Source organism: Doryrhamphus excisus, chromosome 6, assembly GCF_030265055.1.
Source record: "Doryrhamphus excisus isolate RoL2022-K1 chromosome 6, RoL_Dexc_1.0, whole genome shotgun sequence".
Lineage (NCBI taxonomy): Eukaryota > Metazoa > Chordata > Actinopteri > Syngnathiformes > Syngnathidae > Doryrhamphus > Doryrhamphus excisus.
In genome coordinates, this window is record NC_080471.1 from 7189849 (window position 1) to 7212784 (window position 22936).

Genomic DNA, 22936 nt, shown 5'->3' on the forward strand with positions numbered 1-22936 from the left:
GCACAGTCCCAAGCCATCACACTACCACCACCATATTTTACTGTTGGTGTAATGTTCTTTTTCTAAATATCTTGGGGATCATCAAGATGTTTTCTGGCAAAATTGAGATGAGCCTGAAAGGGGACCTATTATGCTTTTTCTACCTTTCTGATCTATAAATGTAGTTTAGAATGTTGTAGGTTTTGAGGTTTGCGCTTTTATGTCCAGCTTCTCCCTCCGTTAGAACAGTTCCTACTCTGTAAGTCAGGGATCTCCAACCAGTAGCTCCTAAACACTTTTCAATGACCTCCTCAAAGACTATTCATTTATTATCAACTCTTATACCAACCAGGAAGGACTTTGGAGTGGGCGTACCCAGAGGTGGGCCGCGGGTGGAATAAATTAAAACAGAAAAATAGGGAAACACAAATCCAAGGAAATACAGCTGGAATAGGTGCAAAAGTCGAGACCTCTCGCTGTGCGGGTTATTGTATGTAGCTGTTCTAAAGGAATCCACAACTCAATCAAAAAGGGTGGAAAAATTAGTTCTTTGTGTCCAGCAGTGGTTTTGGTCTTGGGACTCTGCCATGCAGGCCGTTTTTGCCCAGTGTCTTTCTTATGGTGGAGTCATGAACACTAATCTTAACTGAGACAAGTGAGGCCTGCAGTTCTTTGGATGTTGTTGTGGGGTCTTTTGTGACCTCTTGGATAAGTCGTTGCTGTGGTCTTGGGTTCTCACTGTAGTTAGCTAGAGTCCCATAGCTTTAGAAATGGCTTTATGACCTTTTCCAGACTAATACATCTCAATTCAAATATCTTATGTTTGAACAGGAAGGGCAATCAATTTTTAGGTTTGGATCTTTTTTCTCCCTTGATAATAAAAAGTTTCATTTAAAAACTGCATATGGTATTCAGCTGTGTTGCCATTGACAAATAAGTAAATTTGGTAGATCTGAAACATTTAAGTATGACATGCAAAAAATTTTTTAATAATCAGGAAGGGAACACTTTTTCACACCACTTTGTTGTCTTGAAAAAGCAAATATATTTGGTGTAAATTAAGGTGATTTTATGATTATTTTTCTCATATCCTACAGCTAGTAGGAGGGGTGCAGCCAGGAATTATCGGCTTCATGGACAAAAAAAAAAAAAGCAAAAAACAAACTTGTAACCAGCAAGACGCTCAATCTTTGATACAGTTTTTCTACATACTTAGTTGAAGTTAACCACGGTAAAACTTTAATTAAAACGCTTTTGATACAAATTCTGCTGTTCTCCTGTTTCTTTTAAGCCTCCTTTTGCAAACTGGCAGCAAACTGTCAGAATGAATAGGCAAACATTGTTTGTCATACAAGTGTAAAATAAAGCTCACAACAATAAAATGCACCAAGAGAAACGGTCAATGTGAGTCCATATTTTAGGCCTTTGTCTTGAACAATAACTGTCGCTCCAATCATACCTCACCAATCGTCAACAGTTTGTGCACATAAATAGCTGCTCCTCCTCCATAGCCCCTTTACTTCAAGGTGTTCCCCAAGGTTCGATGCTTGGTCCACTTCTCTTCATCCTCTACATCCTTCCACTTGGCAATATCATCCGTTGACATGGCCTCAATTTCCACAGCTACGCTGATGATATTCAACTATACGTTTCTACCACCTCCATCAACTCCAACATCTACTCCACCCTCACCAACTGCTTAGCTGATATCAAAACTTGGATGGAACTAAATGTTCTTAAACTTAATAGTGACAAAACAGATATCATCATCAGTCCCAAAAACATCCCAACACCCACCCATAACTTCTATCTTCAATTTGACAGCGCCACCCTCACTCCATCCCCGCTCATCCGCAACCTTGGTATCCTCCTGGACCCCACCCTTTCATTTGAACCCCACATCAAACAGTTAACCCGGACTGCATTCTTCCATCTTAAGAACATAGCTCGACTCCGTCCATCACTTCCATTCTCTGCCGCTGAATCCCTGATCCATGCATTCATCCCAACCAGAATGGACTACTGCAACAGTATTCTCTACGGTACACCTTCCAAAACCCTCAACAAAATACAATATATTCACATATATAACACATTACCCCCCGTCCTTAAAAACCTCCACTGGCTTCCCGTCCACCAATGCATTCACTTCAAAGTTCTTCTCATGACCTACAAAGCCCTCCACGATCTGACCCCCCCCATACCTCACAGACCTCCTCCATCCACATAATCCCCCGCGTCCCCTTCGCTCCTCAGACTCCAACCTCCTGGCACTCCCCTGTAAGACCAAGCTCCGAACCTGGGGAGACAGAGCCTTCTCCATCGCTGCCCCCACCCTCTGGAACTCTTTGCCCCATTCACTCCGTGCTTGCCCTGACCTTCCCAGTTTCAAAAAACAACTAAAAACCCACCTCTTTAAATCTGTTTTTAATGTCTAACTTTTTTTACCTGACTGCTGTGCCCCGCCCACACACTTTTACTCATCTTTTAACTGCGTATTAACCAATGAATGTTGTATTTTAATGTATCTTTTACTCTGTTTACTTGCTTTTATTCAACTCCATTCTTCTGTAAAGTGTCTTTGAGTATTTTGAAAAGCGCTATACAAATAAAATGTATTATTATTATTATTATTAAGTGTAAAAGGAAGCTATCCACATAAAAACAATAACAATCTACTTTCACATTTCAGATGTGAGTCTGCTAATAACTGTTGCAAAATTGTAAAAAGAAGCTAAGCACCGGGTCCACTTGAACGTCATTGGGGTGCGAGTGTTAGTTACTTTTTTTCTTAAAGGGACAAAGGCCATATTGAGCCAACACGGCCAACTACATGACAGTATGTCATCATCCGGCCTCTCAGTGAATGCACCGATTCACTTCCTGTTCACCATGACCGCCACGCACACACGCACGTGCACGCACACAGTGAGCACAATGGATGACACAACAAACACTGTTCAATGGCATTTAATGTGCACCGCTCCTGCTTGTGTTGTGTGCTGTGGCGCCACCCTGTGGTTGCTGGCATGCAGTGCATTTGCATAGACTACGGACCCGGTTACAACACGAGACACGGTGGCGAAGTGGAGCATTGGCAGTACCTTTTGGTAACGCACTCTAACATATGAAGAAGCTGACCTGTCCTTTGTGATACAGGTGGTGACCAACAGGGACACCCTGGAGACGCTGCTCTGCGTGGCCTATGTCTTTGAGGTGTCCACCAGCGAGCATGGCGCCCAGCATCACATCTACCGGCTGGTCAAGGACTGACACGGCCGTGAGCCCCCGCCCCCGCGCCCCCATAATTGGGACACACAATCCTCCGCGAGCTTCAAGCTTGAACGCGACGCCCCCAGAGACGTCCCTAATGATGAGGATTGTGGAGACCGCAACCAGGCTTAGCGGTGGAAACAAGGACCATGATGGACTGGGGTCTCGGCACCACAGTAGACCTGCCTGGCCATGAAAGACTTGCATGAGAACGTTGTCATTGTTGTTTTTTTTTAAATTTTATTTTATTTGAAATCTGATTCTAGTAGTGCTTGTTTTGAATTGATTGTGTCACGCATGTGCAGGCTGACTCAGGGCGTCAAGGGTGCCACCTACTGACTCAACGATGAACAACAATGACAGGCATGGAAGTAGGAGCAAAGAATTGCACAACCTGTTCGTTTTCAGTGTCAATCACGTGTGCTTTCTGAGTAATTCTACTGTCAAAGTGCCACATCTAAAAAAAAAAAAAAGAGTGTTTGTATTCACTTTGTCATTTTTGGGTGTTTTTAAGTCTTCGTTTTTGTCTTACAGCTTGGAAGTGACTCCAACAAAAAGGCACATAAAAATAATAATAATAATGATAATAACACTGCTACCTTGAAGCACAGTTTCTGCTGATTGCATCATGTCATTTGGCCTGAAGTGTCGGATAAAATGTGTTTCTTATAAAAAATTACTTCTGGTGCTTCTTTTATTAGTATTTTCTTTTTCAAATGTGCAGGTTTTGATCAATGCCATCATTATGTATATATTTGATTATTTTAATTTACACATTATTGTGCAGTTAGGCCTTACTTTGTACTTATTTTAAAAGTATTTTAAAGGTTTTTTTTAACATCAAAATTATAATGTATTGAATTACTTCTAAAAGGAATTTAATTTTTTACTATTTGAAAAATATTTTTTTGTCCTGGACTGATATTTAATATTTGCATTTGTAATAGAAGTTATTGGTTGTAGTGCTATACATTTTATTTAAATTATTTTAGTAGTATGGCATTTAAGTTAAAGTAATTTTATTTTGTATTTTTGAATATTAACAGTATTATTATTTTTAGTATTTTTTAGTATTTATTATTTTCATCTGTTATAGTATTAGTCATATTTGTATTCATATTCTATTATTCCTAATCATATTAATTAAAAGTTTTAAATTGTATTTTCATCGACATTAATGATGATTTTTAACCATTTTTGTCCTTAAGTCATTTTTCATATTCTAACTGTGGTATTTCTATAATTGCCATAAGAGATCAACTCTACTTGGAACATTGGCTCATTTTAAAGCCACTATTTTGACCAAGATGGCGGTTCAACGCCTCCTCCAGGTGCGTACCAATGACTCACCTGGAGGAGGGCTGGCAGTAAAACCGCCCCCCTTTGGCCTGTCAAGTTATTTAAAAAACCCCTGCTGCTCCGATTCCCTCTCCCTTCGCCCACCATGAAGGTCTCATGGGGTTTACTGGCACTGTTCCTGGGCGTGTTGGTGTGCCGCATGGAGTCGCGGTGCTCGCCCACTTCCTACTACAAAAACTGCTGGATTCGACACTTCCCGGGAATCCTTATCGACACAGAGGAGTCGGGTAAGAGAGGAGCGAGTCTCGTTAGGAGCTACCAGGAGGAGAGTGCGCTGAGGTGCAGTCGTAGCTGCTGCCTGACCACAAATGGTGAGTCCACCTTTTTACTACTGAAGGTCGACTTGGTTGAAGTGAATGCGTGCGTTCTTGTGGCGTTGGTAGCGTCTTGCAATGTGGCCATCTTTGATTATGATGCAACACGAGACAACTGTTTACACCTTCACTGCCCAACCTTGGAGAGCTGCATCATCACACACAGAGACAAGGTGGTCCTCTACAACATCACTAAGGGTGAGTTGAAGACACCTGCCTAATCTAAGAGCAGCTTTATCTACCTCAGCATGCGCTTGAAATTATTTGTATATCCGTTGCATCCATGCCGTATCCATTATTACCTGGTGAAAGGTACGGATCCTGATTTGCTGGTGTTCGGGAAGCACCTCAACTTTAACGTACGGGTGCTCCCGCATCACTTCAGTCGAGTCAACGCTTCTGAGGTGCAGCCACCCTCGGACAAGCGGCAATTCTTCCCCCTGCCGGCTCCCATCACCGTTAAACCAGCGACCGCCACCGTCGATGCTGCGGCAAAGGGACCTCCAACAGCAACCACGTCACCATCATCTTCAAGCACGTTCAGGACAACCTCCATGGCTTCTCCTGGCGTTACCATAACTCCATCCAGCAGGACCGCCACGCCGCCTCCTACTTCTCTCGGCGCCGCTAGCGAGAATCACACCTTCTCCACATCCACATTCCAGCCCCAAACGTCAGCCAGAGAGCACGGAAGCCCAACAGCAGGCGGTGAGGACGCCATTGCAGGGTTAGCAGCAGGGCGGCGCAGCCTCCTGGTGGCTCTGCTGAGCTGTGTGGCGGTGCTGCTGCTGGGCTGCTGTTGCTGTGTGCAGCTGCTTGTGAGCTGGAGGAGGGGGGGGATGAGGGGCTACCGGGTACCACAGAGAAGCGGGTCCATGCGTCTCATCAAGTACAGGGTGGTCAGAGAGAGCTCCTGAAGTTGTGCGTTTTATTTCTTTAAATATGACATTTAAAGATGAATACTTTAGAACTTTAGGTCACAGCTTGAGTACTTTCTTCACAGCCTCTTTGTACTGAAGCATGGCGCTCTCACTCTCGCCTTCGTTCTTCAGTCTGGTGACAGAGTCCTTGTACTCCTGCACTTCGCTCCTGCCCAGAAGCTGCTCTCGTATTCCGTCTTCTGCCGCCACCGCCTTGGTGCGTATCAGCGTGTCCATGATGTTCTTCTGGGATGGGCTGTCCTCCCAGGAATAGTCCTCCATGTCCGCCACGGTCTTCTCGGCCTCCCAGGCTTCGGTTTTCTGAAGAAAGCAACCATTAGTAGATTTCTGAAAGCGCTAAGTGGAGCCGCTAACAGGAAGCATCCTGACCACTCACCCCAACACTTACCCGGAACTTTAAGGTATAAAATCACCTCTATGTGGCGTCTAACAAGCCGTCTCTTTGTCAACTAGCATTACAAAAACATCACACGACTCCCACAGTCTCGACACGCACTGTGGCCGCCATTGTTTCAGCCTAAAGGGCAGCAGACTGCTGTCTTCTACTTCCTGCGTTGGGAAGGACAGGACGCACAGTAGACGATGTCCACTTCATGTTAAGTGGAGTATCAGTGGCGACACCTGATAGGAGGGGGCACTCATGTCACTGGACACCGCCCTCGTTGGTTTCCAGTGTGTAAAGCGAAAACAGGAAGTGGCCTGGTAAAGAGGCACTGACTGGATCATTGGCTCTTTTACAATGTTGAATAACGGTGTAATGTGATTCGGCAAAGTCAGGGGTGTCCAAAATGTGGCCTGGTGACAATTGTTTGATTGGCACGTGGATTTAGTAGAAACGGGAAAAAAGCAATCCATTGAAATAATCATAAAATAAGAATTATGCTGCGATAAAATGTGGTTCTAGCTGCTAATCAAGCGTATTAGTACTCACCCAGGACTCGTGATAAAGGACGGTGAGCAGGTACATGGCGTAGTCATAATTCTGCTGCCTCAGTGGACAGCTATGAAATAGAAAGATGTATGTTTACGTTTAAATAAAGTTGCAGTCTGCTTTTAAGGCTAACCATGACTTTCAATGTGAGTGTTGACCTGTCAGTCGTGATGGTCAGGACGTCGGTGTCTTGGCAGTATCTCTCCCCAACGAGTTTGAGCATCTTCTTCCTGGCGTGGTCATCAAGGTTTAAAGCGGACAGCTTGACCTGAGGGACACACACACACACACACACACACAATTGCATAACTTGTAGTTTCAGTCAACAGCTTGAATCGTGTTGCAAGGGCTCCCCCTGATGGCGATGCTTTAGCCAAACATGCACCCCTGCTGCGGTCGTCACCGTCATGTCGTCAGACTGCAGATGAGACTGATAATCACAAAGGCGTAGACGCTTTTGATTAAACTGGTATACTTTCAGATGGGGCTGCTGTGACCCAAAATTAACCTCTAAGCCTCTTAGACCTCCGTGCGACATTTGCTGAAGACAAGATGTACAGAACATAAAGTAGAGGAGGTAGAGGAGTGATTGTTACGAATCATCTACAGACAAACACATGACAACATTTTTTAGGTGCTATGATGGGATTAAACTTTCAATCCAATATGTACTTTGAATTAAATTAATTTCATTATAACTAGACAACACATTCGATGTTATCAAGTCAACTGAATCCATTTTTATTTTGGGGCCCATTTGTTCACAATCTAACTGTTAGATTATCTTTCTGCCTAATCCAGCAGGATTAATGTCACAGTAATTCCTACCTTGCTGAAATAATCAAACGGGGAAAGTGTCGCTGGAGCAGATGGCCAGTGATTAAAAAGGTAAAAAAAAAATTTTAACCTGACCTAGTATGACATTTTTTTTAATGCTTGTTTATAGTGAAATATATGTATCTTTTGTTTAAATATGCTGTGTTATTAAATAAGCACATATACTATATATATACACCATATACTGCCAATTAAAAAAAAACTACTTCTTAAATCCTAATTCAGCTTTGCAGGATGTGCAGACATCATTCAAACTAAATGTGTGAAAAGTTTCTGCATACTTGACTGTAGTACATTGACTGGCCACAGCATTAGGCACACCTACACAATTCACCATATGCAAATATTAGCAAGAGTTCTCAGGATGATGCACGATAACATATAATGTAAAGATCCAACTAGCACGCTTGCTTGGCTGGAGGTCAAAAAGTCATCTCCGCATGAGTCCACGTCAGCTGGCGATTATTCTTCCTTATCCATAAATCTAATCTCACCGTGTGCATTTCTCTATACGTCAGAGGTCGGCAGGAGCGCATGACGGCATCAAGGTCACCAAAGGGGGAAAAAAAATCACTCACTCGTAGATGAACAACACGGGCAGAGGGGTTTCGGATAGAGAGGCCGGCAGAGATGTAGTCGCTGGTCTCCACTTTGACGGGGAAGTGCTGGTCACACTTGGCGTCTGTGTCCAAGGATGACGGCCATTCGGTGCAGAATTCTGTATGACGTAATGGGAAACTTTTTATTTTAATTCTCAGAACCAAAAAATAGTTTAAAAAAAACAGTATACTTAAAACACACACATATTTTATATTTATTTTATTCCTAACAAAATAAAAATCTAAATACAATTAAAGGACTCACGTTTGAGGGCTTCGCAATGTTTCCTGATGGCAACCGGTGTCAGGTGGAGAAAGTTTGGCACCTGAAAGACAGTTTAAGTGAGAGATTATACACATTTCACATACTTTAACACTACACTTCTTAACTGTTAAACCAGGTATGAACTATAAATGGCCGCAGGGGTGAGGCGCCAGCATGCTGACCTCCGTGGCATCATATGGACAAACCGCAGAGACAGTCAAGTGATGATTAACAATGTTCGACCTTGATCAGCTCCAGGTTGCCTTTCTTCTCCAGAGGTACGCCTCCTTTTACCGGATAACCCATCCTCACAGGTAAAGGGACAGCGCTCGCTCTGAAGGGGGTGGCTGCTGGATAGACATTAGTCCAGTCCTGCTCGGCTGACATCTTTTCCGTCCTCGGTGGTCCTTCCTGACAGCCCGCACACATTTAGACCATGTCAATTCCTTACATGTTAATAAAACAAGATATATTGTCATATATGTCAGGACTTACATCTTTTCTCTGCTTTCTGACTGTTCTTGGGTTATTGCCTCTCTCGGGAAGATCTAAGAAAGGAGCAAGTTTTTTGTTGAAAATAGATCCCCACCCCATATGGGCCACATGTCGTTTATAATTGCATTGAAACGATAACTAAAATATATGTTAATGTATGCTGTTGTTAAATGTTTTGTAAGTTGTTATTAAAGCTGTAGTAAACAAGGTAAATAATGGTGTCTGGTTTTGTACGTCATCAATATGCGCCGATGAAAACGAAATTTGACTATGGGACACAAGTTAGAAACTTCACGTTAAAATACACGAAGTAGTCAATAAAAAAAAAGAGTCAGGTCACTTATAATACACATCGGCATTTCCTCTTGAAATTGAAAAACCACTTAATTGATGCCAAAAAAAGCCATTTGGATAGTAAAAGGACATGCGACCTCGCTAGCACAACACACTTATTTTAGCACGATGTGCCGAATCAACTATTGAACATGCATTTGTATAATACTCACTTTTATTTACAGGGGAATGTATAGACGATTGAGTCGAGTATGTCACCCTGCTCGCCAAACCTTGTAGTCCAACGCCGGTTACGTTTAATCTACCAAAGGACAGTAATATCTTGCTAGTGTGAGAAGCCATGTTTCCCGACTCACTACGGAAGTCGACGAATGACAAACTTATCTATACTTGCCAACACATTGATAGGCGTGCATTAGCTACCCCTACTGGTGAATGAAAAGCTTGTATGAAAACGTTTTATACGCGAAGGAACATGCAAACAATTACGTATAAACAATTAAGTATAACAGAGAAATACACATTTTTGTTTCAGGTTGTCATTTGTGTCGGCACGAACGTCCGTGAATTGACCAGCTGCTGCCTTCTGGCTCTTATGAGGCGCATTCACTTACCGTCGTAAATCGCTGCTTCCCAGATGCAATCAACGAAAAGGGCTGACTGAATACCGAGCTAAATAACGCATATGGTTACAAAAATAACATTTAATACAAATAAATGGCCAAAAATGACGCCTAAAATATCGTACCAGTCAAGAGTCGGTACGCCAAGTAAAAACACGAGCAGCACTTGTATGAAAGCCAGAAAAATCAAGTTACTTTGAACTCGGCACCATGTCCAGGCAGAGATGCACTTCAAAGTCCCACAGACAGACACCGACTTGACACTTGTGTGCGCTCTGTTTATTTTTCGCTTGTGTGGCCAAAATCTAACGTTTAGCTTGCAATTTGCTATCTTTGATTATTAGACGAATCGCATTTGGATGTTGTTTCCATCTGGGTTTGCGTTTAAAAGCCGAATCCGTGGATATATTTATGTTTTTCCCCCGCTGCTAGCTTTTGGAAGCGCGTTTTGGTGATTGAAGGTAAGCTTTTCTGCTACGATAGTTGTTTACACTTTCTCCCCGACGGGTCCTTGCAATTGACAGTGGTTCAATGCCATATCATGTAGACGGAAAGTGTGTGTGTGTGAAAAGAGCTAGAAACTCAATCTACAGGAGGAGAGCAGTCCATGTGGTCCTTGTCATTGGTGGCTCTATAGCTGAGGACAGATGTCTTCTCCCGATTATGCTGACAAACCTATTGAAAGGACTTTTTTGTCTCTTTTTTTCCATTACACTTTTTCCAATTGCCAACACAGTCAGCACAAAGATACACACACCAGAGTTAGGGGCTACTCAAAGTTTAACCACTAGTCTGAGCTCACTTTGATGATTAATTATCAACAAAAATGGTAAAAAAAAGGAAACATCTAGCAACCCTAAACCAACTGTGATATTGGTGTATTGTAAGGTTGGGGCAGTTTAACTGTCTAGTTTCTAGTTTACTTCTTTTTGTCTGATAAGTCTCCCTTTAATGTTAATATAAACTGTCAAAAGCAAATCTAAGTGGAAACACTTGCATAACTTCCTCCCCCCAACAGCAGATTACATAGATTAAGCCTTAGAATACCAAAAATAACCACTTTAGAATCAGTATATAATAGTTTAACTCACTAGTGCTGCTCTTTTATGCCTGGTCACTGTCTGTTTGCTGTTTGTTCAAGATGTACATAGAAACATCCAGAAAACTTCAACCGAGTATGATATTGGTCTTTTAATACATGATCTCTCTGTTTTTGTGTTCATATAAACTGTCCAAAAAAGCCTTGGGAAAACTTATTTCCCTATAGCAAATAACAAAAAATATCAAGGACTGGATGTTGCAATGTCAGTCGACATTGCGTGTGAATTCTGAAAAGCTGATTCAAAACTGAAATGCTTTCAAAAGGTACGGAAATCGAAATGTAGAATGAACATAGCAGCCATTTGGGAGCTAAAGCTGGACTGAAATGCTGTGGAAATATGCTGCAACGTTGAATGAATGTCTCAATAGTGTAGAATCTGCTATACCGAAATCCTGTAGAAATGACAACTGTCTGATGTCATTTAATTTTATGCCTACTCAGGAATAGAACTACCAACCTTTGGGATGGGAATATAGAATGAACATATGTAGAATGAACATAGTAGCCGTTTGGGAGCTGAAGCTGGACTGAAATGCTGTGGAAATATGCTAGAACGTTGAATGAATGTCACAATAGTTTAGAATCTGCTGTACCGAAATCCTGTAGAAGTGACACTGTCTGATGTCATTTAATTTTATGCCTACTCAGGAATAGAACTACCAACTTTTGGGATGGGAATGTAGAATGAACATATGTAGAATGTAGAATGAACATAGTACCCGTTTGGGGGCTGAAGCTGGACTGAAATGCTGTGGAAATATGCTGGAACGTTGAATGAATGTCACCATAGTTTAGAATCTGCTGTACCGAAATCCTGTAGAAATGACGACTGTCTGATGTCATTTAATTTTATGCCTACTCAGGAATAGAACTACCAACCTTTGGGTTGGGAAGCATGCACTCTATTAACCGAGCCACACCACTGTTGTCAGTGGCAATATAAACTGTCCAAAAGTTTTGCTAAATACACGCCATGTACGTAACTCCGGGATTTAGAACATCAGCAAAAGAAGCCACCATGAAGAGGCAAATCTTTCTGTAGTTCTTTAAAGGGAAGTGGTTTGAACTGTTAAGAGCCAGTTGGGTGATCACCTTTAAATGTTCCCAGAGTGCTGTGCAATTGTTTTACCTCCCCAGATGGGCGATGAGACAGGTTTTGACCTCCATGAGGAGGATGACACAACGTAACACTGTTTTTATAGCGGGAAATCCTCCCGATAGAGCGGCTGTGTGTGTGTGTGTGTTGTTGACCTGTCACTGCCTCCACGTATGGCTCCCTTCTGGGAACACGACAAGCCTCTTGCGCTCGTATTATGCTGGCAGGGGTCACCATGTGATATACTGTAATAGAACCATTTGGAAAATCCTTTCCTGTACTTGTCTAAAACTGTGTTTAAATGTGAATCCTTCATATTCCCAGCCATTTTATGACTCTAAGACTCTAAGATGAACAGACAGATACATAATAATAATAATATCACAGTAGAAAATATCATAGTTTATTTTTATTTTTATTAATTAAAATTAATTAAATTAATTTATTAATTTTATTCATATATTTTATAAAATATTATTTGTATTACATACATGGCATTTTCTATGCCACTTATCCTCACTTGGGTTGCAGGAGGTATGCTGGAGCCTATCCCAGCTGACTTTGGACTGGTCACGTATAATAATATATTTTAACATTCCACAAATAAGGGTATCTAATTCAAACAAAATATATTTCAATCTAATATCATAAATCATGTATTGTGTTATCATTCATTCATTCATTCATTTTCTACCGCTTTTTCCTCACGAGGGTCGCAAGGGTGCTGGAGCCTATCCCAGCTGTCTTTGGGCGAGAGGCGGGGTACACCCTGGACTGGTGGTCAGCCAATCACAGGGCACAAATAGACAAACAACCATTCACACTCACATTCATACCTATGTACAATTTGGAGTGGCCAATTAACCTAGCATGTTTTTGGAATGTGGGAGGAAACCGGAGTACCCGGAGAAAACCCACGCATGCATGGGGAGAACATGCAAACTCCACACAGAGATGGCCGAGGGTGGAATTGAACCCTGGTCTTCCTAGCTGTGAGGTCTGCACGCTAACCACTCGACCGGGTTATCAAATTATGTTATGTTATTAAGCATGAATGTCATTGAATTTTTGTAAAAAAAAAAAAAAAAAAAGCAATGCTGAATATTTTTTTATTTTTAGAATATTTCATCCAGCTCTGGTTTGGTAAATTTTACTTTGATTTCTCATGGGTTTAAAAACAACAAGACAAAGGATTTGCAAATGGACTCTGCATACAGTGTATACCATTTTGAATATTATATAAATTGTTAAACATAGAGCTCTGACCTAATGATCACCTTACCCCCGATAGCAACGTGGCACTCTCTGCAGTTAAGTAAACAGCCTTATATGAGGAAAGTGTGTGTATGTATTGATGTGGTTTACCGTGTCCAAGTCGTGTATTTTTCATGGCCAATGCAAAATGAACAGGGTCTCGTCCAAAAGAGGGCAAGGCCAACTTTCAGTCACACTATCTCCATGTCTCATGTCACGCCTTCTACTGCAGGAATGGATGCGCATGCAGCTCCGCAGAGAGAGTGCTCGTCCGCAACAGGAAGCTAGCCATGCCTCTCTAGGCCTTCACCCCCTGCTGGGCACCTAAAACCACCTAAAACCGCTCTCAGCCTGCAGGGATCATCATCTGGCAGATCGAGGACGCTCAATGTTGGGAAGAAAAATGGGGGAAAGACGGGCCAGGTCCTTCCACATGACGTGCCACCTGCAGCGGGACTACGGCAGCAGGCTGGTGGGGCCCTTCACACGGTGCGGACCCAACGGCTACGCCAGCACCAGCCTCAGCCTTGACCAGGAGATGGATGCCGACCCTTCTCCATCTTGCGTGGCCCCCGAAGCCCGCGCGTCTATCGGAGGCCGCTATTCTCCTGTTTCACTGGAACTGGACCCCGTGGCAGTGAATAATGGATCAGGCATCCCCGCGGCGAAGGACCCGGAACTGCACATCTTGCATGGTCAACCGTCCGTCGCCCAGGCGCCGCCGCCGCTGCCGCGTTCAAGCTGGCTGCATCACCACCAAAAGGAGTTCCAGCGGCCGTACGTCAAGACTAGCATGCAGGGCGATGTTTACAACTTCCTTGAGAGACCTTCTGGACTGAAATGCTTCCTCTATCACTTCCTTGTGTGAGTACCTTGTCATCAACAATTTTAAATACATCTCAGATGATCAACAAAAAATAATTGGAAATGTGTTAAAATTTAATTTAGTTTTGATACTGGGAACATTTGGCTCTAGGGACACAGATCACACATAATAAATATATTTTTACATCAATCAAAACTGAGCTTCACTATCTTGTATTGGCTCTCATTGGTAAATACAGGTCGAATGATGTGCATTCATCAGCTGCAGCCCCTCTCTTTTTAATTGCATCTAGCGAGCGGTGCTCCTTCCAGTATTAGGTTCTGGCTACCAGTAACAGAAGTACAGTAGTTTTTTTTTGTTTTGTTTGTGTGTGTGTGTTCTGCTGGTCATCTGTGCTTTGCTTAAAGACAGTCCATCAGAAGCAGGTCAGTGTGGTCTGGTCAACCATACCTCTGGCTCTTAACAAACAGGCGGCCTCATGCATGAAACATGTTGGCGTCATTGTGTGACCTGCAAGGGGAGCACGCTGACCTGCACTTCAAAAACACTGACTTACATAAGGCATTTTTCAATTCAATGTCAATTTCCTTTATTGGTGTGAAGATGCTTGAGGCAGAATGTGGATGGTGGTTGAGATTTTTAAGACAGGAACTTGTTGAGGAACCTTTGAATGGGTGTTACCTATTGGCCAAGCAATGGTACGGCTGTCAAGTTAAGATTTATTTAAAACAAATATATGTTCATATATTTATATTTGGGTGTTACCTATTGGCCAAGCAATGGTACGGCTGTCAAGTTAAGATTTATTTAAAACAAATATATGTTGATATATTTATATTTGTACATTTAGAAACAAAAAAAATCACGTTTTGCGTACATCACAATTTTACATTTAAGTTACAACTCACCGCCATGCATTTTCTTTTCTTATGTTGTCCTTGTAAAAGTTGTGTTTTGGGTCATATGAAGGGTTACATTTCTCCACTTCAAAGATTAATCGCCATCCATCGTCTTTGTCAAGTTTTGGACACCAAAAGCTGTTTTCCAGTGTTCCTACTACTAAAATTGAAATTTCGGAAGCTGAAGCTGGACTGAAATGCTGTGGAATGACGTAAAAATGTAGATTGAAAATAACAGTAAACTGGTAGTTTGAGTTCAAATTGGGAATTGAACCAACCATCTCTGGGTCTGGATCCAAACGCAACAGCTGCGCTATATAACTTTTTCTACTTTGCCACAATTTGCCACCAGTAGGGCATGTCAAATATAAGAATAGGTGGAATAAATGAAAATAAGCGACTTTCAGCATTCACACAAAGAATATGCAGACTTATGATGTAAACCTTTAATGTATGACAGCAACATTTTGTGCCACTTTAAACTGTCATCAATTTCATGGCCCAAAACGGTGGTGTGAATGGCTCTTGATTGATAAAATTCCTTTTAAACTGTGCGCCAGTGGACTCAGAGCAGATTACTGTGGGTAAAATATGAATGACACCACCAGAAGTTGTACTGAACGGGTTATTCCCCCTGAGTTAGGACAGCATGAATGTGGCAGTGTGTGTCATTGTGTTGTTAAATGCCCCTGTGTCTGTGGCTGATGCCTTTTATCTTTCATCATTTCATCATTGTTTGCTTTGCACGCAGCATCCTGACCTGTCTGTTAGCGTCTCACTTTAACAGGATGCTGCTGGATTAGTGCTGCTGTTGCTCCACATGCACGCTGAACGGGGCCTGGGAATTGGCCGGCTGTCTCTTTGCTGCTTTACCGTGACCTGCAATAGTGTTCTGATATTTTTGAGAACCTTATGCAAAAATGCTTCTAATCTGTGTGTTCTGCTGAGAAACAATGACAAAATACTCCTCAAAGATCCTCTACAGTATACATATGGCAGCAGTGTTCTGCAGGTTCTGACGACCAAATGCAAAAACACTACTCAAAGATTGTCTATATGAGGAGAGTAATGCCAACAGCAACACTCAAAAATCATCTATTTAACATGAGTGTTCAGCAAAGGTTCTGCTCAAAGATCCTTTATATGACAGGATTGTTCTACTGTTTTTAACAACAAAGACAGGAAGTCCTACACATGGCAGACATGCTTGCAGCGGGTGGATGGGATCAGCATTTTAAAGTGTCAATACCATCCTTTTTCACTGATATTGGCCTAAACCAATCTGTTGCCGATCGATCGGAGCACCCCTAGATTTTACCCTTCTTTTCAGTAAAGCACCCTGTGTATGAATTATGCTCTATAGAGCCCCTGTGCCCTGAGCAATAATTGAGACTCAAATGCTTTGCTTGGACGGAGGAGGGAGAACCCGAGCCTGCCTTTCATTTAAAATTAAACCCTTTTGAAAGCCCTCCTTTTAAGTAACTATCACTTGTTGATGGCTATTAGTGGGGGCCATGTATTGTGTGGGCCTCTTCACTGATTGGCAGTGGGCATAAAGGGAGCACTCATAACAGCCCTAATAGTCTGCTGTGACACATGCATACAGGTGCTGGCTTTATTCATCACTCAAACATTTTCCACTGCACACACACACACACAGACGGCAGATACTCACATAGACCCACTACAGCTGCTGCTGTTAATGCTACAGTTTATGCAGAGGTACCCCTCCCCACACGTAAAATGCGCTGTGCGTAGGGCCATCATCCCCATTCTGCACAAGGGGGTGCATTCCCGGCAAATGCGCAAAGGATGTGCATCACAAATTGCGAATAAAAATTTGCTTCGGGTCCCTAATTTGGCCACGGGCAGCCCTGACTTCATGTTAAAACGAAATATTATTATTTAAATAAAGACATATTTATGGCAGAGTACAACATCCTAAGGGCATTGTATTGTAATATAAAATGAATAACAATATCTACTCCATGGATCTGCAGCAACATCCACTCGTTTCTTCCTTTGCCCCACCACAGAATTTAGTGGAATTGTAAATTGAGTTAGATTTTGGCTGGCCAACCCTGCATAAAATCTGATAAAAGTTAGCATATGCTGGCTAGCGTGTACATCGTGTGTAAAGTAAGGCCTACATGCTAACACGCCATCAGACAACCAGGGATTCCCGTCATATTTGGACACTCCCTTTTGAGTCATTTACATAAGCAGACAATCAAACATGGTGCCATAACTCAAGTCAAAAACACAACATATCCGTAAATTCTCACCATGCATCTATTTTTAGCCTTAGCAGGTGTTATCCATGCAAAGGTCTCGCTGCCATTAAAGCAGTTGGAGGGGTGGGCCCTTGGACCTGTCCATGTTGGTGGACGAAAAAGCGCAGACGTCCAGATGTTGTCTGCATTTGTGTGTTGTGTATTTATAACCCGGCAGATTATTGAAAGAGAATCCTGCATGTAAGCATGTATACATGTGCAGTATGTATGCAGGGTTGGATATCTGCTTATGAGGGATTACCGTCAGTGTGGGTCACTTGCATTTCTTGGTAGCCTAACCCTAACCCTGTTTACACAACACCACAGATTTTTGAAGCGAAGCCTTTCAAAAATGCACCAAAAAACCCTCAACACATAAATGAATTTGTACTATTTCTATCTATCTATCCGTCTATCCGTCTATCCGTCCATCCGTCCATCCGTCCATCCATCCATATCTATCTATATCCATCCATCCATCTATCTCTGTCATCCATCCATCCATCCATCCATCTATATCCATCCATCCGTCCATCCATCCATCCGTCCATCCATCTTTCTCCGTCCATCCATCCATCCATCCGTCCATCAGTCTATCTCCGTCCATCCATCCATCTTTCTCCGTCCATCCATCTATCTCCATCCATCCGTCCATCATCTATCTCCGTCCATCCATCCATCCATCTATCTTCATCCATCCATCCATCTATCCATCTATCTCCATCCATCCATCCATCTATCCATCTATCTCCATCCATCCATCCATCTCCATCCATCCATCCATCCATCCATCCATCTCCATCCATCTATCTCCATCCATCTATCGCTATCCATCCATCCATCTCCATCCATCTATCTCCATCCATCTATCCATCCATGCATCCATCCATCCATCTCCATCCATCCATCTAGTGGTAATGTAAACATACTAGGTAAGCCTCCTTGTCTTGCCCTTGAATAAGAAAGTGACTTGAAACTTTTGAGTGGTACTTTAATTACTGCCCACGCTTCTCCTGCCGGTTATTAATAATAGCTGCCACCTTGCACAATAGAAATAAACACAATGATAATCCACAAAGCAAGGAACGTGAATAAATCCCGTATGAGTGCAGAGCAAAGCAACGCTGCCCAGTGAAGTTGCATTCACATTTTATTGTCAGAGGAATTATCTAAAACAATATTTTGGATAGAAGCAGATTAAGGCTACTGTAAAAAAAAAAAAAAAAAAAAAACATTCTTGGGGCAAAATATGTTGACTAATGTATGAGAACCTATTGATCTGTTTGTATGTTTGAGTGAATAAGCATATAAAACATCATGCAGAGCAAAGTCCGACTAGAGTAAATCCATAATGCAGGCTAAAAGCAGCCCAGTTGCTCCAGCCAAAGATCGAGGGGGGCTAAAACATGCCGAAAAAATGCTGAAGTAAATAGGCTTATCTGTATCATTGGCACATCATTAATGCACCAACATGGCAAACACATCTGTCATCCTTTCAAATCATTTCATATCAAGTTTATTTTAGCAAGGAGCAAAAAAAACAATATAGTGTACAACTCATTGTTTTGTTATTTTTTGCGTTTGAGGTTGAAAATGCATGACTTCACAATCCCCGCTTTGTTTGTACTGGCCCTTTAAGAAGCCACCATTTTTTCCTCAAAATCGTAAATTGTTGCTTGTTTTCAACAAGCCCTATTGCGTTTTAATTTCTCCCCCGATTTCGATGTCAACATATTTATGCGTAGCCCAAGCCTCCGACGCTCACATTGGTGTCAATATCTTGAATCGTTTGTCCGCAAGAAGCTTTTGTTCGGCATGAAGTTTTCTGACTTTTCACTGATTGTGCTGATACTCAGTCAAAATGGCCGCCACCTGGTATGGTTTAATGGAGTTCCATCCTTTTCTGCTCAACCTCCCACTGGAAAATGCTCCTCGTAGCCTTGTTTGTAGTAATGTGAGACTCCACTAATTCCATTCCCAGCCGATACCACGCCAAATTTAGGGTGGTGTTGATACTGATCAATAACAATAACAATACTTTGTCCACATCTCACGTGTCTGGTACATTTTAAAAGTAGTATTTTTCAAATGAAGCACAATTCAGCATTAAGCTGTGTTATCAATGGTATCGCTATTTTGGTATCGATCCTCACATTACTACTCACATGACTACTGTCAGCCATGGTTCAGGACTGCATGGCGAATTGGAAAACCACATATGACATCATGTCGAGACACTACAACTACAGGAGTGCATAGGCACTTTCAGTACTTGATGCTATCTTACAAGGTGCTAGCATGCTAATTGATAGCATGTTAGCATTCCATCTAATTTACTCATGTCTAAATGCAAATACACACATGGCATGATGTAGGGACACTATGGAACTGCCTTGGAACATTCGGCCTTGTTAGGTGCTACCATGTTAAGTGTTAGCATTTTAGCTAATTCACTCATGTCTAAATGCAAATACACACACGGCATGATGTAGGGACACTATGGAACTGCCTTGGAACATTCGGTCTTCTTAGGTGCTACCATGTTAAATGTTAGCATGTTAGCATTTTAGTTACTTCACTCATGTCTAAATGCAAATGCACACATGGCATGATGTAGGGACACTATGGAACTGCCTTGGAACATTCGGTCTTGTTAGGTGCTACCATGTTAAATATTAGCATGTTAGCATGTTAGCTAATTCACTCATGTCTAAATGCAAATGCACACATGGCATGATGTAGGGACACTATGGAACTGAACTGCCTTGGAACATTCGGTCTTGTTAGGTGCTACCATGTTAAGTGTTAGCATGTTAGCATTTTAGCTAATTCACTCATGTCTAAATGCAAATGCACACATGGAATGATGTAGAGACACTATGGAACTGCCTTGGAACATTCGGTCTTGTTAGGTGCTACCATGTTAAGTGTTAGCATGTTAGCATTTTAGCTAATTCACTCATGTCTAAATGCAAATACACACACGGCATGATGTAGGGACACTATGGAACGGCCTTGGAACATTCGGTCTTGTTAGGTGCTACCATGTTAAGTGTTAGCATCTTAGCATTTTAGCTAATTCACTCATGTCTAAATGTAAATACACACGGCATGATTTCAGGACACTACTGATCTGTCTTGGCACTTTCAGTACTTCGTACTATCTTGCTAAGTGCCGCCATGCTAACTATTAGCTTTTTAGTTAATTTACTCATGTTTAAATACAAATACTCACATTGCATGATGTAGGGACAGGTTCAATTCCACCCTTTGCCATCTCTGTGTGGAGTTTGCATGTTTTCTCCCCTGTGCATGCGTGGGTTTTCTCCGGGTACTCCGGTTTCCGCCCACATTCCAAAAACATGCTAGGTTAATTGGCGATTAAATTTTTTTTCCAACTTTGATCTTGTTTTAATCTTTGCTTTTTAACCAGTTTTACTCTACATTATAGCATATTTATTTAACAACTATGAACCCGTTTTACACTTTTACAATAAACTCAGAAATCGCATGAAACCACTGTCTTTCACCCAAAGACACGACAAGGAGTATTTGTTAATTGATAACATGGGACTTTCTGCTGTTAGCTGCTGGGGGATAACTCATTGTTACAAGCAGCAGTGATGAAAACAGACTTTGGTTGAAAACTTTCCAATATCTACCCCAGTTTTCTGATGTGGTTCTGGAAGCTTTTCTGTGCTAATTGCAATACTGCATGTCACTGTTCCACAGGCATCAGCAAACAACATTTTTGCACCTGTAGTGACAGGAGCATTTGGCTGAATATGGCATGTAATGTATACCACTCACTGAAGCCTGTCGGGATGACTTGGGAAGCTCCACATTTACACCAAGATCCTGACTCCATCACCCCTCAGCTGCTAAAACCTGTTGCTCATCCTTTGTATATTCAGGTTCTGAATCCTCATTTGTCCAAAAGTAGTTGTCGTCAGCAGCTCTCACAAAGTCTGATTAGCAGTTACAAACTAACACATGCTTTACACGCTGTTGTTGTTGACGGAACTAGTGCTAGTTTTTTATCTATGGGCAATGTGAAATCAGTACGGCCAGGAAATAAGATGAAATATTTAAAATGATCAAAATACGACATCATGAACTTAGCTGACAGGAAGCAATACGCACAGCTAGGAGAATACACATCTGCAAGTTCATATATTACGTGTGGAGTTCCCCAGGGGTCAATACTGGGGCCAAAACTGTTCAACTTGTACATCAATGATGTCTCCAAAGTAACAAAAGACTTAAAGCAGGTATTATTTGCGTGCTTTTTGTATGCTATTTTGCTGCTTTTTGTTCTGGAGGGAGTACAGACGAAATCATTAGAAAGGTCAGAGAAGAAATGGTCACACTAAAAAGATGGTTTGATGATAATAGATTGTCCTTGAACCTAAGTAAAACTAAAATCATGCTGTTTGGTAACAGCAGAAAGGACACGCACCAGCAAATACAAATAGACGGTGTGGACATTGAAAGGGTGAACGAAAATACATTTCTGGGGATCACAATAGATGAATATGAAAATATACTCCTTTTGGACATGTGGAACTGTGAACTGATTATGGGATGCACTCAATTGTAATCTGTCCAAATGAAATAAAACCATTATCATTACCATTACCATTACCATTACATTACCATGAATATCATGGATGTACCTGTTACTGCATGGTCACAGCATGTATATATACATATATATATATATATATATATCATAAAACAATAAAAAAATGGAAATAGGTGTGTCCCATGACGTGCATCGTTAGCTCCCTCATGCTAACTGTAAGATGTGTGTTCATAATAAGGATTTTCACGTAAGGACTGTGGGCAAAATTGCCCCAAAAGTGTAGTTTTCCTCATTTTGTTTTTCTGTGCTTTGTATTGCGTTGTGGACTCCGATAGAGCAGCTGCACATAATAACTCGCACAGAAAGCTTTTTAGATCTTCCTAATTCTTCACCCCTTTCTACAGCGTTTTGAGGGATTTCCTGCGACCAAATTGATCTGTTTAATTCATTCCAACCATGGCCTGCCTCCAGGCAGGACCAATCCGCTGTGATCAGTCACATTCCCAAGCGCTCCCGAGGACTTCCGTATACATAGGTCCACGTTTACTGAGTGCAGGCAATCTGCAGCCTACATATTAAAAAAGTCCAGATCACATTGACGTCAGTAGTACTCTGTGTTACAAAAAAACATCCAAAACTGCCTTCAGGGCTATCTTCCAAATGCACAAGCCTCATTATCTGACTCTTTGCCATCATTTAATATACGAGAATACAACATTGTAACAACATTTATACATCAGAAAAGAGGAAAAGCATGTTAGGTCCCCTTTAAACGTGTGCAGCGTTTGCACAAGTGATGCTGAAGTGGGTTTTGTACTCACTGCAGGGACGCTGTCGTCAGTAATTCCAGCTAAAGCCACAGCTGTTTTGTTTTAATCAGATCCCAAGGGTTTTGGCCTCGACTAAACAAGGTTGGCTAACCCTGTCCTGTCCTGTCAGGAGCAGACACGTCCCCTCTGCTGGTAGTGCGGTGTGCGTTCGAAAGGTATAA

General features: G+C 41.9%; 4 protein-coding genes across 10 annotated transcripts in view; 3 read left to right on the top strand and 1 right to left on the bottom strand.

Moving 5' to 3' along the window:
* LOC131131578 (transcriptional enhancer factor TEF-3-like) overlaps nucleotides 1–3947 on the top strand; it is a 51446-nt gene extending 47499 nt beyond the window's left edge. For all 4 annotated transcript variants that reach the window (XM_058076403.1, XM_058076404.1, XM_058076405.1 and 1 more), the window contains one exon: nucleotides 3139–3947. In XM_058076403.1, the coding sequence (XP_057932386.1) occupies nucleotides 3139–3252 (114 nt within the window). In that variant the 3' untranslated portion in view covers nucleotides 3253–3947. The remainder of the gene's footprint in view (nucleotides 1–3138) is intronic.
* Nucleotides 3948–4441: 494 nt separating this feature from the next.
* On the top strand, nucleotides 4442–5842 carry LOC131131422 (MANSC domain-containing protein 4-like). The gene is made up of 3 exons (XM_058076127.1): nucleotides 4442–4922; nucleotides 4995–5123; nucleotides 5238–5842. Exons 1-3 carry the CDS (start codon nucleotides 4697–4699, stop codon nucleotides 5840–5842), a joined length of 960 nt encoding a protein of 319 aa, XP_057932110.1. The 5' UTR covers nucleotides 4442–4696.
* On the bottom strand, nucleotides 5818–9849 carry mrps35 (mitochondrial ribosomal protein S35). Its single transcript, XM_058076407.1, has 8 exons — nucleotides 9500–9849; nucleotides 8994–9046; nucleotides 8742–8909; nucleotides 8499–8559; nucleotides 8213–8352; nucleotides 6956–7065; nucleotides 6798–6867; nucleotides 5818–6166 (listed from the first exon to the last, which is right to left on the bottom strand). The coding sequence occupies exons 1-8, from the start codon at nucleotides 9627–9629 to the stop codon at nucleotides 5903–5905; spliced, it is 996 nt and encodes a 331-aa protein (XP_057932390.1). The 5' UTR covers nucleotides 9630–9849; the 3' UTR covers nucleotides 5818–5902.
* Nucleotides 9850–10128: 279 nt separating this feature from the next.
* The window catches only part of kcnq1.2 (potassium voltage-gated channel, KQT-like subfamily, member 1.2), a 184421-nt gene continuing 171613 nt past the window's right edge, over nucleotides 10129–22936 (top strand). For all 4 annotated transcript variants that reach the window (XM_058076398.1, XM_058076401.1, XM_058076400.1 and 1 more), the window contains exons 1-2: nucleotides 10129–10371; nucleotides 13595–14226. In XM_058076398.1, the coding sequence (XP_057932381.1) occupies nucleotides 13751–14226 (476 nt within the window). In that variant the 5' untranslated portion in view covers nucleotides 10129–10371; nucleotides 13595–13750. The remainder of the gene's footprint in view (nucleotides 10372–13594; nucleotides 14227–22936) is intronic.